Source organism: Silene latifolia, chromosome 3 (assembly GCF_048544455.1).
Source record: "Silene latifolia isolate original U9 population chromosome 3, ASM4854445v1, whole genome shotgun sequence".
Classification (NCBI taxonomy): domain Eukaryota; kingdom Viridiplantae; phylum Streptophyta; class Magnoliopsida; order Caryophyllales; family Caryophyllaceae; genus Silene; species Silene latifolia.
Genome location: NC_133528.1, coordinates 73449508 through 73463963, shown reverse-complemented (window position 1 = coordinate 73463963; position 14456 = coordinate 73449508). Strand labels below are relative to the sequence as shown.

At 39.9% G+C, this 14456-nt stretch overlaps 4 protein-coding genes across 4 annotated transcripts; all 4 read left to right on the top strand.

Moving 5' to 3' along the window:
* The first annotated feature begins 559 nt into the window (after positions 1–559).
* Positions 560–1597, top strand: LOC141649213 (uncharacterized). The gene has a single exon (XM_074457908.1). It carries the CDS (start codon positions 560–562, stop codon positions 1595–1597), a length of 1038 nt encoding a protein of 345 aa, XP_074314009.1.
* Positions 1598–1632: 35 nt separating this feature from the next.
* Positions 1633–7102, top strand: LOC141649212 (uncharacterized). The gene is made up of 8 exons (XM_074457907.1): positions 1633–1995; positions 2097–3074; positions 3203–3607; positions 3754–4200; positions 4315–4605; positions 4714–4961; positions 6063–6230; positions 6847–7102. The coding sequence occupies exons 1-8, from the start codon at positions 1633–1635 to the stop codon at positions 7100–7102; spliced, it is 3156 nt and encodes a 1051-aa protein (XP_074314008.1).
* A 1702-nt stretch (positions 7103–8804) lies between these two features.
* Positions 8805–9723, top strand: LOC141649211 (uncharacterized). Its single transcript, XM_074457906.1, has 2 exons — positions 8805–8813; positions 9217–9723. The coding sequence occupies exons 1-2, from the start codon at positions 8805–8807 to the stop codon at positions 9721–9723; spliced, it is 516 nt and encodes a 171-aa protein (XP_074314007.1).
* Positions 9724–10870: 1147 nt separating this feature from the next.
* LOC141649210 (uncharacterized) lies at positions 10871–11967 on the top strand. Its single transcript, XM_074457905.1, has 2 exons — positions 10871–11305; positions 11377–11967. Exons 1-2 carry the CDS (start codon positions 10871–10873, stop codon positions 11965–11967), a joined length of 1026 nt encoding a protein of 341 aa, XP_074314006.1.
* The last annotated feature ends 2489 nt before the right edge of the window (positions 11968–14456 follow it).

Below are 14456 nucleotides of genomic sequence, written 5' to 3'. Positions count from 1 at the left end.
TAGGGGGAGGGGTCGGCCCCCAAAATCAAGGTTACCTTTAGACTCCTCTCATGATCGCGATTCTCCTGATACTGTTTTCTCTCCTGTTTGCACCACTTTTTCGGTAGGTCGTTCTTCGCGCAGTCATCGCACAGTGAATGAGGTGATTGTTCGTTCCCTTCCTACTCCTAATTCTCCTTCTATTGTTTCTACGTCTCCAATTGTGTCTAATTCTTCGATTTCGCGTGTTAATAATACTGGACCAAATTTGCCTTGTGTTCCTAGAACAGGGGAAGCCATGGCTTCTCCTGCGACTATTTCACCTGTTGTGGAGGTTCCTAAGGTAGGGGCAGTGGTTGTGGAACCTGTTGTCAACCCTGTTCCTACGCTTACTGGTGTCGTTAATGGCGATAAGGTAGCAGATAAGGTCTCTTCTGGGAAAAATTGGGCGGATGTGACTAAGGGTAAGGCTAGCAAGGGGATGAGTCTCTTCTTTGATGAAGAAAGTGCTAAATCCTCTGAAATTGACATACACTTGGAGGAAGTCCAAGATGAGCTGGTCAAATGGAAGTATACCTTAATGGGGAATATCTTGGGTGCTAAACCTACTGTGAAACAGGTTACTGATTTTGTCCAAAAACATTGGAATCATGGGTCCCTTCCCCTTGTGCAATATTTCAAAAAAGGCTGGTTCAGCTTTAAGTTTGACAGTGAGGAAGCCATGAATGCTGTTTTGAACAAGGGTCCTTGGAAGTTAAAGTCTAATTCTATAGTGTTGAAGCAATGGACTCCATATTTCTCATGTATCATGGAGAGTGTGGCCATTGTTCCCATATGGATCTTGTTCCCTGATCTTGATCCTTACCTTTGGACTGATTCTGTCTTAAGCAAAATGGCTAGCAAAGTTGGGAAACCTTTATTTGCTGATCTTTATACTACATGCCATGCTATGTTGTCCTTTGCCAGGGTTCTAGTTGAGGCAGATGTGTCCAAAGAGTTACCTGACCAGGTGGTTATCAATGCTCCCTTTATTGGGCAGTCCACTCAGAGGATTGTTTATGAATGGCTCCCTTATTACTGCAAAACTTGTCACAAATTGGGTCACTTGGAAGCTTCTTGTAAGTTGAATAGGCCTGTTGTGGAGAAGGATAAGGTCACTCAGGCTCCTGAACCTGTTGCTGTCCCTAAGGTGGCCCCAACTAAAGGGAGTAAGCAGGTTTATAGGCCTGTCCCAGCTGCTACTCCTAGGGTTGCTCCCCCTGATAAGGTAGTTACCTCAGAATGCCATGAGCTAGGTGGTACCATAGCATCCTCTGGGGAAGAGTCCTTAGCTTTGTCTGGTCAGGTGGACTCAGAATGCCTGAGGCTAGGTTCTCCTGACCTGGGAAAGTCTAAGTCTCCTTCTCCTAGGAAAGTTGTAATGCACTCAGGAAGCCATGTGCTAGGGTATACTCCTTGTCAGGGAAGGCACAGCCCTAAGAGTGGTAGGGTTTCAGTCCAGGGTAGGCATGACCTCCCTGCTGAGGACCTTGTCTCCCCTAACAAGTATTCTGTTTTGGTGACTCATGTGGCTGATACCCAACTAGTGGAGGATCCTCCTGATTTACCCCCTCAATGATTTTATCAACTTGGAATATTCGGGGGTTCAATAAAATGACAAAGCATTTAGAGGTGGTCAAATTTATGAAAAACACAAAAATAGATGTCCTTGGGTTGCTTGAAACTAGGGTTAAGCATAATAAGTCTACTAGGATCTTGAATAATAAATTTGGTGGTTATCATCACTACTGTAACTACAGCTGTCATCACAATGGTAGGATTTGGCTTCTTTGGAATCCTTCAAATGTGCATTTGTCTATTATCCAGGCTGAGTCACAGGTTGTTCACTGCTTTGTCCATCATTTGGTTTCTGGAAGGAAATTCCACTTGTCTGTGGTCTATGGTAGTAATAGTGCTGTCCATAGGAGAAAACTTTGGGATTCTATGGTTAAGCATGCTGCTACTATAGGGGCTTGGGTCTCCATGGGGGATTTCAATATCATTAGAGATGCTTAGGAGAAAATTAGCAACACTCACCTGACTTTAATGACATTACTGAGTTTAATTCTTGTCTTGAGAGGTGTGGTCTTGATGATTTGCCTGGTAATGGATGTGAGTTCACCTGGTTTAATAAGCATGAACTACCTACTAGAGTCTATTCTAAGCTTGATAGAGTTCTCACAAATGCTGATTGGCTTCTATCCTTCACCCAGACCTATGCTAGTTTCCCTGCTCCTACTGTTTCTGATCACAGTCCTGCCTTGTTGCATTTCTCTGGGGATCCTCCTCCTAAAAAGCTGTTTAAATTCCTCAACTGCTGGATTGATCACCTTGATTATAAAAATAGGGTCTCTGTTGCTTGGTCTCAAAGGGTGGTTGGGAATTCAATGCATAGGCTAATGGCTAAACTCAAAAATGTTAAGACTGCTTTAAGGGATTTGCACTTTGCTCACTTTTCTGGTATTGAACAAAGGTTGGAGGAGAAGAGATCTGAACTTAGTGGTTGTTTTGATGCCTTGAGAAGGGATCCACTTTCTGAGACTCTTATAAATAGAGAAAAGTGTGTTTCCAAGGAGTTTTGGAGCCTCAAGGAAGCTGAAGCTCAGATTCTTATGCAGAGGGCTAAGCTGCATGATATCAAGTACAATGATGTTGGTTCTTCTTATTTCTTTGCTAAAATCAAGGAAAGACAACAGAGTCAATTCATTAATGAGATTCAAGATACTCTTGGGAATACTTATAGTGGATTGCAGCCTGTGGGTGAAGCCTTTGTTGACTATTACAAGCAATTGTTAGGCACTGCTGCTCCTGTCCTTGACCTTGATCCTGTTATTATTGCTAATGGCCCTTGCTTGGATTCCACTGATCAGGCAGCTCTTATGGCTCCTGTCACCAGGACTGAAATTAAACTTGCACTTTTTTCAATCAAGTCTAATAAGAGCCCTGGCATTGATGGGTTTTCTGCTGGGTTCTTCAAGTCTGTATGGGACATTATTGAGGATGATTTTTGTGTAGCTGTGGAGGACTTCTTCAGGACTGGTTTCATGCCTAAACAGGCAAATGTCACTGTCCTTTCTTTAATTCCCAAGAAGAAGTATGTCCAAACAGTGAAGGATTTTCGCCCTATCTCTTGTTGCTCCATTATTTACAAGACTATAAGTAAGATTGTGACTAAAAACTGCAGACTGTCATGGCCAAGCTGGTGGGCATTGAACAAGCTGCTTTTGTTCCTGGAAGAAGTTTACATGAGAATGTTATGCTCACACAAAGCCTGATTAAAGGTTATTCCAGGAAAAATCTAACACATAGATGTTTACTCAAAGTTGATATCAGCAAAGCTTTTGATTCCTTGCAATGGGCCTTCATCAGGAACATGTTACATGCTTTGAAGTTCCCTGACCTCTTTATCAGTTGGATTATGGGGTGTGTAACAGGGTCTTGGTTTACCCTTAAAATTAATGGTGATCACTGTGGCTTCTTTAAGGGTAGAAGTGGTGTTAGGCAGGGAGACCCTCTATCTCCTCTCCTTTTTGTATTAGGTATGGAAATCTTGTCTAGAGCTCTTAGGGTAATGTGTAATGATAAGCAGGTCTCCTACCACCCAAAGTGTGCCAAATTGAAGCTTACCCATCTTATTTTTGCGGATGATCTGATGGTCTTTACAGGGGGGATAGGCCTTCCATTAAGAAGGCTACTGATATACTTAAACTATTCTCTAGCTGGTCTGGACTTCAGGTTAATTTTGACAAAACTGAGGTGTACTTTGGAGGGGTCAATGCCTTGTTGAAGCAGCAGATCTTGCCTGACATTGGGTTAGCTGAGGGCCATTTTCCTTTTAGGTACTTGGGCCTTCCCTTAAATCCTGCTCGGCTTACCAGTAGCATGTATGAGGGTCTGGTCATGAGGATCCAGAATCTGGTCCAAAGTTGTGCATCAAAATTTCTATCCTATGCTGGCAAGCTTCAGGTGCTCAACTCGGTGGTTTTTGGACTCTGCAATTTTTGGTGTGGCAGCTTAGTTCTTCCTAAGGCAATATGCAATGCTATCACCACTTACTGCAGGCAGCTATTTTGGGGTTACTCTGAGGGGAATCGGAGAGTCATTTTCAAGAGCTGGCAGAGTATTTGCTTCCCTTGGGTTGAGGGTGGTTTCCAACTGAAAGCTATCACAGCCTGGAATCAGGCAAATATGCTTAAATGGCTTTGGCATCTGGACAGAGGGACTGGCTCTGTGTGGTCTACCTAGGTGTCTAAGTACTATCTTGTTCAATGTTCTATTTGGGATCTTACTGTTCAGGAGTACTACTCTGAAAGTCTTAGAGGGGTTATCCTTACCAAAGACATGATTATCCAACTTTTTTTTTGGGGGGTGCGGGAAGCCAAGAGTGCTTTACATGGTTGTCTTGATCATGGTAGGATCTCTGTAGGAAAGGCCTATGATTTGATACGACCAAGGCTCCCTACTCAAATCTGCTATAAGGCTGTCCAATGCTATTTGCTCTTACCCCGGTATAAGGTCATCCTCCAGTTGGCAGTTCAGAGGAAGCTTGCAACCACTAATATGCTCATTCAGAGAGGTGTGCACTTGGTCAGCAGATGTCCCTTGTGTAAATGCAAAACAGAAAGCACAAGACATCTTTTTTTCAAATGTTCATATTCATATCAAGTTTTGTCTTTGGTACTGGAACGTGTTCAGATGCCTATTCCAACTGGTGATTTGCATAGTCTTTTAGTGTGGGCTCATAGGCGAAAGCCAACGAAATACTGGAAGAATAGGTGGATTGGGTGTAGTATTGCTACTGCCGTGTACTGCCTCTGGAAAGAAAGGAATGCTCGTGTTTTTGCTGGCCAGGAGAGGAATATGGAGCTCCTTGTTCGGGAAATTCATGACCTGGTAGGTCTGATTCTCCTGCATCGGGCTCGGGTGGATGAGGAAACCATGATGTCTGGGCTAATTAGCCATTAGTAGTGTATGAAACTTGCATCTTAGTGGATATTGTTTGTAAGGAAAACTCATGTATATTTACCTTGATATATATGAGAAATAACTTTCTTGCAAAAAATAATAATAATAATAATAATAGTAATAATAATAATAATAATAATAATAATAATAATAATAATAATAATAATAATAATAATAATAATAATAATAATAATAATAATAATAATAATAATAATAATAATAATAATAATAATAATAATAATAATAATAATAATAATAATAATAATAATAATAATAATAATAATAATAATAATAATAATAATAATAATAATAATAATAATAATAATAATAATAATAATAATAATAATAATAATAATAATAATAATAATAATAATAATAATAATAATAATAATAAGATTTTGGATCATATGAGAACAACCTTATGGTGAGAACCGTGAGAACACTCCCATCCCACCCACAAAATTATAAAACTGACGGCTAATCTCATCGAAAACAACCCCCGAGTCCCAAACTTGATCATATACTACGGTCACTCTATTTGCATCTCACGCGCTTTTGATTTTGGGCCACCACTGACGTTCTCCGTCGAATCCATTAAATTGCGGCTCCACCATTCTCTCTCCCCCTGCTTCACCAACTATAACACCATCACCACTTTGCTATCCATTTTCGTCCCTTTTATATAGTGACATCCGACCAATTAATCGACGTGTCAGGCGCCAGCAACCGAATCACCGGCGCCGGCAAACCGTCGCATGTCACCGGGAATACTTATGCTCGAATTTAGTCGCTCCTGTTGCTGGTCTCCACTGCGACACCCTCTCATGTAATGGTATTTTTGTCATTGTTGTAATGAATGACCAGATATATGAAGTTAGGGACGAAGGTGATTTGGTTCATAGCTGCGCATACAATAGTGGTTGAATGGTACTCAATTAGAGTCGATTATTCGAGTTGTTTCTTATGCTTTACCATTATTCAATTAGAGTCGATAAGTCTCGAAAAGGTTTATGTACAACACCACATGTTTAGAATATATGTTCTTTGAATTTAAGTGTAATGTACCTTTGTGCACAAAGGATCATCTTAGAATATAATTGCCTCAAGCTAGTTTCTGCTCTTGAACGCAAAGAGTCAGTTAGATGCCCATGGGAATTTATTGTGGATGACATCTCTGATTACATGAAGTCGTTTGTAGAAAGCAAAGTCTGTCACGTCAAAGGAGATGGTAACATTATATGTAGCACGTTTGTGTAAGGGATTTGGGGAAGATTTTTTTCTGTTTGTCAAACTTCCTACAAATTATATTGGAATTGGCCAAGTTTGATATGAAATACAATCACATAACTCGTTTTGACATATACAAAAGGGTTATTTAATGGGAATACTACAACCTATGAGTGCCCTTCTCAAAATACTACAACCTATAATTTAACTAAGAATACTACCAAGTATGACACTCTCTTTCCTAGAACAGAATTAGTCATTTTTTTACCGGAAGAAACATGTTAAGGAGGAGGGGGGGTCACGTATCCTTTATAAAAACACCATCTCCTTCCCCTGACATTCTCTACCGCTCTTTCTCCTTTCCTCCATTAATACTCCTTTCTTCCTCCAGTAAATCTCCTCCATTTAATTTGTCCCTCATTTAATCTTTTTTCCTTTTCTTAATATTCCCTTCAAATTTCTTCCATTAATGAACACCTTGCCTTCTTCTTCTTCCATTGCATCTGGTTCATATTCATCAACAATATATTTGAATAACAAAATCGATCGTATTTGAATAACCCTAATTACAGCTTCACAAATCAAGCATCACATCCAAAAGAGTCGTTAATTTTTGGATACACGTATCCGGCTCAGATGGGTGGATACGGGTACTGGGCGCCGCAGCAAGGTGAGACCGGCGTATGGAGGAATGAGTGGTTTAGGGATGGGGTTGGGAACGGGTTTGTTGGGTGGGACGTTGGCAGGTCTTGTGGTTGGTGATCTGGTCTCGGATATGAGTCATGACGGTGGTGATTATTATGATGACAATGGCGGGTTTAATGATGGGGATTTTGATTTTGCTAGTTTGGTTTTCTGGAAAATGGAGAGGATGAAGATTAAGCGTGTTTAAAGAGAGGAAGAGTAATAAGGTAAGGTAAAGAGGTGGAAGAAAGAAATCTGGTTAATAAGTGTGTTTAAAACAAAGGTTACCTGTAGTTCCAGTTGCCCTTCTACTTATTGTAATATGAGGGAAATGGTATCATACTTGGTAGTATTCTTAGTTAAATTATAGGTTGTAGTATTTTGAGAAGGGCACCCATAGGTTGTAGTATTCTCATTAAATAACCCTATACAAAATTGTGGAATGTACCTTAAATAAATTTGAAATGTACGTAATTTTTCTCAAACAAATGGAAATGTACCTCAAATAAATTAAGAATGTACATTAAGCATATTTGGAATGTCCTTCCGTATTTTTAATGGATCTTGACCATTAGTTGAGAACTCTAGGTACATTTTACTTAATATACAGGAACATTTAATTGTTCTATAAGTACATTTTGAATAACCTACGTAGCAAATCAATTACTCTCTCCGTCATGGTCATTTATTTACCTATTTCATTTTAGCATGTATTATTCATTTGTTTACCTTTATATATTAGGTAGTCTTTTTATGAGTAGTTTGATCATAGACATTCATCCAATGACAACCACCACAAATGTTCCCTTCCCCTTTTCTTGGTATTTGTGCCAAAACCAAAAGTAAACAAATGACATGAACGAAAAAATATTTCAGTGTCTTCAATCATTAATTTGCTACCTTATGTATAGTTGTTACGTACCTTAAGCATATGTTAATTGTACTTTATATATACATGAAATGTACTGCAAGTTCATCCAAAATGTACCTTCATTTTTAATTATATACATAGGAATATGGGATTGTAGTGTTTGAAGTAAACATGTATATAATTAGCATATATATATATATATATATATATATATATATATATATATATATATATATATATATATATATATATATATCTGTCTCTTACTCAATTGGAACCTACTCTTAGTAAACAAGTGAGAACTCGAACATGGATTTAAATAGTACTCTGATCCGTATGTAGTAAATTAGAAATACACTTAATGTACATTCAAAATTGCTTGTAAGTGCACTTTAAATTTGCTAATGTACATATTTAATAACCTTTCCATACATTCTAATTAAAAACTCAACCAAAACACCAACTCGGTCATTTCTGCTCTACATTCAAACAACTCTGGTACTCTACGTTTGGCTCCTCTCTCCGACTGTCCATCATTAAAAAGCTCAGTTTGAGAACAACCTATCAATCACCACAGAATACATAGATTCTCGTTTGAGGAGCGATAGTGACTCACATCAGAGGTATCAAACGCCGACTGTTTGCGCTAGTTAGGGTTGTGGGGGTGTAGCAAGAATACCAGATGTGAAGATGAAATTTCATACGATAGCAAAGGAGAAAATATGAAGTGGTTCAGGCGGCAAAGGTGGGTGCGTCACTGGAGGTGCGGTGCCGTCAGCGGTTGAGGTAAATGGTGAGCAAGTGGTGCATCACTTAGTGAAGAGTCAGTGGCTCGAAATTATGCCGAATAGTCACATCGCCCAATTTAATCATGATTAAAACAAAACTGAGTTTAAGGTAGAAAGATGGTAGGACAAAAGGAGAGGAGAGAGAAAGCTCGCGATTTCAACGGAGGGTGTACGTTACTGGTGATTCTGGGAATTTGTCCGCAACATTAGAGGTCAGCGATGGTGTAACTTGGAGGTGATGGTAACAGATAATGAAGAAGGTATGTGCGTGGATAGAACCGAGCTAGCTGTCAGTTTTAATCTAATCACTGGAGGTCCAACGGTTAAGATCTGTTCTCACCGTTCTCACGATAAGCCCCGTTCTCACCGGAACTCTACCCTAATAATAATAATAATAATAATAATAATAATAATAATAATAATAATAATAATAATAATAATAATAATAATAATAATAATAATAATAATAATAATAATAATAATAATAATAATAATAATAATAATAATAATAATAATAATAATAATAATAATAATTTCCAAGTCACTGCAGCCCACTCATGGTTCTGGGGTAATATCATCACTTGCAGGGATAGTCTTCTTGCTCTTACTGGAGGAGTTTCTCAGGCTAAGGAATTGTTAAGCTTGTCTGATTATAAATTGCAGGTTTATGAAGGCTTAAGGGAAAAAGGGCCTACTCTGTCTGTGTATAAGACTCTGAGTGACACTTTTAACTACCCTAAGCATGTTATAATTGGATTACTTGCAATTCAGAATAAGTTACCCACGGTGGACAATGTGAGCAGGAGAGGGATGATGCTTGTTAATCGTTGTGTGTTGTGTGAGAACCACTCTGAAACTGCCTCTCATCTCTTTTTTTACTGTGTTTACTCTGCAACTGTCTGGCAAACAGTTTCTCAATGGCTGCAGATTCCTCCCAAGACTCATCTGCCGCAGGTTCTGCACTGGTTCAAGGGGCATAATAGGGGTAAAAGCTGGCTCAAAAGGCAGCGTCGTTGTCTTCTGTTAAGCACCCTCTACTTGCTTTGGAATGAACGGAACAAAAGAATTTTCAAAGACCTTGCTGCTCCTCCTAGTGTCCTTATTAGGAAGGTGCAGTATTTGGTCTTAACCCGTCTTCAAGCTTTAGCTTCTGATGACTCTTTCTACTGATTTCTTTTGGCTTTTTTGTTTGTCTTTATTTAGGTAACCTAATTGGTTCCCTTGTAGTTGGTTTGGATCTGTACTTTTGATTTTACCATTATTAATGAGAAATGATCCTAAGCTTTCTGCAAAAAAAAAAAAAAAAAAAAAAATAATAATAATAATAATGCCCTTCGAAGCTCAATAATTGTTCCCTAATCCTAAAGCAGTGGACACCCTCTTTCTCTACTATCATGGAGAAAGTTTCTACCATACCCATCTGGGTTCTTTTCCCTGATCTTGATCCTTACCTCTGGTCTAGCACTGTTCTTAGCAAAATGGCTAGTAGGATTGGCAGGCCAATGTTTGCTGATGTACCCACTACATGTAAAGCAAAGTTATCCTTTGCTAGGGTAATGGTGGAAGCTGACATATCCTCTTCATTGCCTGATTCTGTCTGCCTGAACACTCCTTTTGGGCCTTCTGAGCAACGCATTGTTTATGAATGGCTTCCCCATTATTGCATTGAGTGTGGGAAGATGGGGCATCTTGAAAGATCATGCAAGAGGAATCAGGCCAAGCCAAAGGCACCTAGTCCCCAAAAAGCCAAGAAAGTCTTTAAGCCTATGGATCAACTTTGCCTGCTAGGTGGTACCTCAAAAGCAGGTGAAGCACAGGGTGCACTGCTGGGCACGGCTCAGAGTCCCCTTGTGGTTTCTCCTGCTGCTGAAAAGCATCAAGAATGCAGCAAGAAGGATGAAGATGGGGGAGCTCAAATAGCCTTGAAGAGAGTTCCCTCATCTGAGTCTCTGGATAACAATAACATTACTTTGACCAATACTTTTGGTCCTTTGGATGTTTCTGGTCATACTTCTGAAGTCTCTGTTCAGTTGGAGTCTTTATCTCAGAAGACTGTTCCTGACACTAGTTTTGATCCCTTGCTACTAGGTGGTACCTCAGTTGATAGTGGGGAGGTGACTCCTTTCCTGGCCACTGGGCAACAGCTCCCTCTGGCTGAGACTGGCTCTCCTACTCACTCTCCTGAAATGCATCTAGAATGTGGCATGGAGGATAGGATGGGGGTGACTCAAATAGCCTTGAAGAGAGCATCTCCATCAAAGAATGTCCAGGGTACTGATTGTAATCTAGAGGAAGGTCTTCCCCCTGATAGAGGCAAATGAAGCTCTCTACTTGGAACATCAGAGGGGGTAATGACCCTCGAAAACAGCAGGAAGTACTTGACTTCTTGCATACTACTAGGGTGGATATCCTAGGGGTCCTTGAAACCAGAGTTAAGGAGAAGAATTCTAAAGCTATCCTTGCTAGTCAGTTCCATGCTTACAAGGTACTTACCAACTACAAGTATCATATTAATGGCCGAATTTGGTTACTGTGGAAACCTGCTACTGTCACTATTACTCCTTTAATCATTCATGCTCAGTTTATTCATTGTGCTGTTCTTCACCATGCCACTTGCCAGCAGTTTCACTGTACTGTGGTTTATGCTAGTAATGATGCTAAGGAGAGGATTGAACTTTGGTCTGCACTTTCTGCTATTAGTCTCACTGTTGCTAGTTGGATTGTTTTGGGTGACTTTAATGTTGTCAGGAATGTCACTGAAAGGATCAGTAATACTCCCCCTCATTTGGAGGATATCATGATTTTAATTCATGCTTGCTTCAGAGTGGTCTGGATGACATTCAGGGTACTGATTGTGAGTTTACTTGGACTAATAAGCAGGAGGAGGGTACTAGAATGTGGTCAAAATTGGATAGAGCTCTCACTAATCCTGGTTGGTCTAATCAGTTCCCTGCTACCTCTGTAAACTTCATGCCTGCAGAGGTGTCTGATCACTCCCCAGTCCTTGTTACTGTCTTTAAGGATGCTTACACTGGTTCTCGGTTTAGCTTCCTGAATTGTTGGACTCTTCACCCTGATTATCACTCCACTGTTATAGCTGCCTGGGAGGCTCCTGTCCAGGGATCTAATACTTATAAATTTTTCTCTAAATTGAAAGTAGTCAAAGCTGGTCTTAAAAGTTTACATAAACAACACTATAGTAATATTGCTCAAAGAGTTTGTTCTGCTAAGGAGAAGTTGCATCAATGTCAACTTGCTATTCAAGGGGATCCTCTCTCTGTTGCCTTGCTTGATCAGGAAAGGTCTCTGTTGGATCTTTATATTAAGCTCAAAAAAGCTGAGGGAAATATTCTCAAGCAGAAAGCTAAGCTTGAGCACATATCTCACAATGACTCCTCTACTATTCTATGCTAGGATTCAAGAGAGAAAGCAGCAGCAAATCATTGGGCAAATAAAAGACATGAGTGGACAGGAAAGGATTGGGCTTAGCAATGTAGGGGCTGCTTTTATTGAGTATTATGAGCATCTGCTGGGTACCTCCTCCCCTATTGTTCCTCTGGATGTGCTTTTCATTCAGCAGGGGCCTTGTCTCCATGTTTCTGACTATGAAGGTCTCACTAAGCCTATTGATTCTGCTGAGATTAGAGAAGCTCTATTTGATATTGGATCTGATAAGAGCCCAGGGCCTGATGGTTTTTCCTCTGCTTTCTTTAAAGCTTCTTGGGATACTATTGGGGTGGATTTCTGTAAAGCTGTCCAGGCTTTCTTTAAGACTGGTCGAATGTGTAAGCAAGCAAATGCTACCTTGATTACTTTGATCTCTAAAAAGAAGGTCTGCTCTTCTGTTACTGATTTTAGACCAATATCTTGCTGTTCTACTATGTATAAGACCATTAGCAAGATTTTAACCAAGAGACTTAAACCTTTTTTACCTTCTCTCATTGGGCCTGAACATGCTGCTTTTGTTCAGGATAGGAGCATTCATGAAAACATAATGCTTTCTCAATCTTTGGTTAAAGGTTATGGCAGGAAATTTTTGACTCCTAGATGCCTCATTAAAGTGGATATTAGGAAGGCCTTTGATTCTTTGCAATGGGGCTTCATTGAGAATATGCTTAAGGCTCTGAACTTTCCCCCATTGTTTATCACTTGGATTATGGGTTGTATCACTACTCCCTGGTTCTCCCTGAAAATCAATGGAGCTTATCATGGCTTCTTTAAAGGTCAAAGTGGTGTTAGGCAAGGTGATCCCTTATCCCCTTACCTGTTTGTGTTGAGCATGGAAATCTTGTCTAGGTACCTTAGGCAAATTTGCTCTTTGCCCAATGTATCTTACCATCCTAAGTGCTCTAAGACCAAGCTCACCCATCTCATCTTTGCTGATGATCTAATGGTCTTTATCAGAGGGGATGTCCCTTCTACTGTTGCTGTCTTACACACCTTGGGCTCCTTTTCTACCTGGTCTGGCCTGCATGCTAATAGTGATAAAACTGAGATATACTTTGGGGGAGTGGCTGATATTGTAAAGCATCAAATTCTTCAGGCTACTGGTTTTTCTGAAGGTGACTTTCCTTTTAGGTATCTTGGGCTCATTCTAAACACAGCTCGAAATACTACTGATATGTATGGTCTCCTGATTTCCAAGCTTCAGAATACTGTCCAACACTGGGCTACTAAATTTCTCTCCTTTGCTGGGAAGGCACAGCTGCTGAACTCTGTGGTGTTTGGACTAGCCTCTTTCTGGACTGCTAATGTTTTACTGCCTAAGAGTATTCTGAAGCATCTGACTAAAATCAGTAAGAACTTCTTTTGGGGCATTAGTGAGGGGCAAAAGAAATGGGTTCATAAGAGTTGGGGCAGTATCTGTGCTCCCTGGGCTGAGGGAGGTTTTGACATTAAGGAACTGCTATCTTGGAATAAAGCAGCTCTTGCCAAATGGATTTGGATTCTGGATTTTAAAAAGCAAGGGCTATGGTTTTCTTGGACTTTAGCTTACCAATTTGAAACTGTTTGGTCTGCTACAAGTAAAGATAGATATGCAGAGCATTTAAGGAGCATTATAGCTGTTAAGGAGGAGATTCTAGGCAAAACTGGTTCCATAACTCTTGCTAGGGACCTGCTCAACTCTTGGATTGTGAGGGGTAAGTTCAGCATGCAGGCTGCTTATGACTGGTTTAGGCTTCCTCGCCCTATTCTTCCTTGGACAAAAGCTCTGAAGAATCCTAGTGTTATTCCTTGTCATGCTTTTATCACTTCTCTCGCTGTCCAGGGTAAGCTTGCTACCACTGATATTCTCATTTCCAAAGGAATGTACCTTGTCAATCGTTGTGCATTATGTAAGAGGGATAGTGAAACCCATGAGCACCTGTTTTTCCAGTGTTCTTATGTACGGGAAGTCTGGCATGGTGTCCTCAATTGGTTAAAACTGGCCAGCAGAACTGACAGTTGCACTACTGAGCTAGTTTGGAATAACAGTAGAGCTTCTCGTCGACATTGGAAAGCAGCATGGTACACTAGTTGTATAGCTGCTACTGTTCATCTTGTTTGGAGGGAGAGGAATTCCCGGGTATTTCAAGGTACTGAATGCACCCCTAAGCAGCTCTTATGGAAGTTGCAGCTGATCATCAGTAGTAGAATGCTTAGTAAGGTGAAGCCTAAGCACTATGATTCTCTTTTAGTCTCTCTTCATACGGCCTAGTTCCTCTAGGCTTGTAGAGGTTATTCCTTTTGTTTGAAATATCTCTTGTATCTTCTATTTTTTTGCCCCAAGGTGGAGGAATAAGAAGATCATGACATTTCTGCAACAAAAAAAAAAAAAAAAAAAAAAAAAAAATAATAATAATAATAATAATAATAATAATCAACTTCCCTAAAACCTAATCGACATTTGACTCAAAACAAGA

Coding starts and splice junctions, on each gene's coding strand:
- LOC141649213 (XM_074457908.1), top strand. CDS start 560: ATGGGGAATATCTTGGGTGCTAAACCTACTGTGAAACAGGTTACTGAT.
- LOC141649212 (XM_074457907.1), top strand. CDS start 1,633: ATGACAAAGCATTTAGAGGTGGTCAAATTTATGAAAAACACAAAAATA. Junction 1,996..2,096: donor CTGCTACTATAGGGGCTTGG/GTCTCCATGGGG, acceptor TCTTGTCTTGAG/AGGTGTGGTCTTGATGATTT. Junction 4,962..6,062: donor GTGGATGAGGAAACCATGAT/GTCTGGGCTAAT, acceptor TTGTGCACAAAG/GATCATCTTAGAATATAATT.
- LOC141649210 (XM_074457905.1), top strand. CDS start 10,871: ATGAAGCTCTCTACTTGGAACATCAGAGGGGGTAATGACCCTCGAAAA. Junction 11,306..11,376: donor ACTTTAATGTTGTCAGGAAT/GTCACTGAAAGG, acceptor TGCTTGCTTCAG/AGTGGTCTGGATGACATTCA.